The 1,486-nt window shown below is 40.4% G+C and overlaps 1 protein-coding gene and 1 long non-coding RNA gene across 16 annotated transcripts in view; one reads left to right on the forward strand and one right to left on the reverse strand.

Moving 5' to 3' along the window:
• Positions 1-1,486, reverse strand: part of mical3a (microtubule associated monooxygenase, calponin and LIM domain containing 3a) — a 192,945-nt gene that overhangs the window by 58,395 nt on the left and 133,064 nt on the right. For all 15 annotated transcript variants that reach the window (XM_032524024.1, XM_032524025.1, XM_032524023.1 and 12 more), the window contains exons 3-4: positions 1,094-1,301; positions 833-949 (exon numbers count right to left, since the gene is read on the reverse strand). In XM_032524024.1, coding sequence (XP_032379915.1) covers positions 833-949; positions 1,094-1,301 — 325 coding nt within the window. The remainder of the gene's footprint in view (positions 1-832; positions 950-1,093; positions 1,302-1,486) is intronic.
• Positions 1-1,486, forward strand: part of LOC116694334 (uncharacterized) — a 15,241-nt gene that overhangs the window by 7,733 nt on the left and 6,022 nt on the right. The gene's annotated exons all lie outside the window — the stretch shown is intronic.

A 1,486-nucleotide genomic window follows, 5' to 3' on the forward strand; every position in this document is an offset into this window, starting at 1 on the left:
TATTTGCAGCAAACATAAAACACTGACTACTGTAGCGTCACTGACTACCCATCAAAACTATGTGCATCCCTGTGTCAGCTGCTGCCTACGGTACTTGTCTACACACGGAGAGCCTCACTTCCCATAACAATAAACCCGGTCGGAGTAACGTCACACACACACGTTACACGGCTACCTGTCTTAACCCTCATGTTGTTCTCGGGTCAAATTGACCCGTCCTATATCAATGTTCTTTTTAAATATCCAATATAACACGATTGATTCCAGACCACGCTCTTTGGCAAGTACAAATCGCTACTTTCATTAAATTTGGGGTGTCTTATTCAATTTTATAGCATTTGAAAAAAATGAAGTGGGTTTGAAATAGTATAGAGTAAAAGTCTGTGATTATTCATCAACATACATTCCTTTAATTTTAGTCTAAATAATTCCTGATTTCTGCTTGTCTAACTCAAACATTAGGTAAAATTTCCTATAAATGAGGTTTAATGACCACAAATTTTTAAAATAACTGTAAAACTTAAGTTAATAAGTTAGTGTTACGTAGCTTTAAAAACGTCAAAAGTGACAGACAGTGAAAAGGGGCGTCAAAAGTGTTGAAAAAAAAGGGACAAAATTTAATAAAAAGTTAAAAACATCCATAAAAGGCGTCAACAAAAGTGTTGATTTTCAGTTTTGTCGGGAAGACAACACAAGGGTTAAAGAGGAAGGGTCGGCCGGTAACAATCATGTAAAAGGAGAATTTTTAGCCCTACAGTTTAGAGCCTCTGACAGAAAGTTCTCTGACTAAACGTATGTTCCGCCTTCATTCATTCTTGTTAGACTCACTTACTTTCAGTCTCTTGATCTTGTGGGGGCTCAATAAGACCCTTGAACTCTACGTTGACATGGATCTCAATGCCCAGCAAGAGTGCCACTTTCAGAAGAATTAACTGAAGCTGACGAATACCTACAATTCAGAGAAGGAAAAGAAATTCAAATCAACTACAAAACCCACAAGTATCATCTTCCAAACATATAAAACTACTTAGAGAAAAAAAACATACAGCAAATTAGCAAGCACAGTAGAGCAAAACATGTCAAGGGTACTCACTGATATGATCGATAGCACCAGCACAGAACTTTCCGTAGAATTTTTTGGCCCCGAGGCCCCTGAGGTCCTGGATGGTGAAGGGCCAGAGGTGTAGCACATTGTTCCTAGAGAAGGCATCTCTCTTTTCCAACAGCACCACTTTGGCCCCCAGGAAAGCCAGCTCGATGGCTGTGCGTAGGCCGCATGGTCCCGCACCAATGATCAGACACTACAGACAGAGAGACGCAGACGTTATAGACGAGCTGCAAGAAAGATGTCAACCATACACATGGAAAACCGAGTCAGAATCACTGCTCATCTTTCGCCACAGGCTGAAAACCTGCCTCTTCAGACTGCACCTTCAGATACTTCAGATACAGTATTAGGGGACCACTAAGGTCTATATAAAAGAGT

This window comes from Etheostoma spectabile, chromosome 8 (assembly GCF_008692095.1).
Source record: "Etheostoma spectabile isolate EspeVRDwgs_2016 chromosome 8, UIUC_Espe_1.0, whole genome shotgun sequence".
Classification (NCBI taxonomy): Eukaryota; Metazoa; Chordata; class Actinopteri; order Perciformes; family Percidae; genus Etheostoma; species Etheostoma spectabile.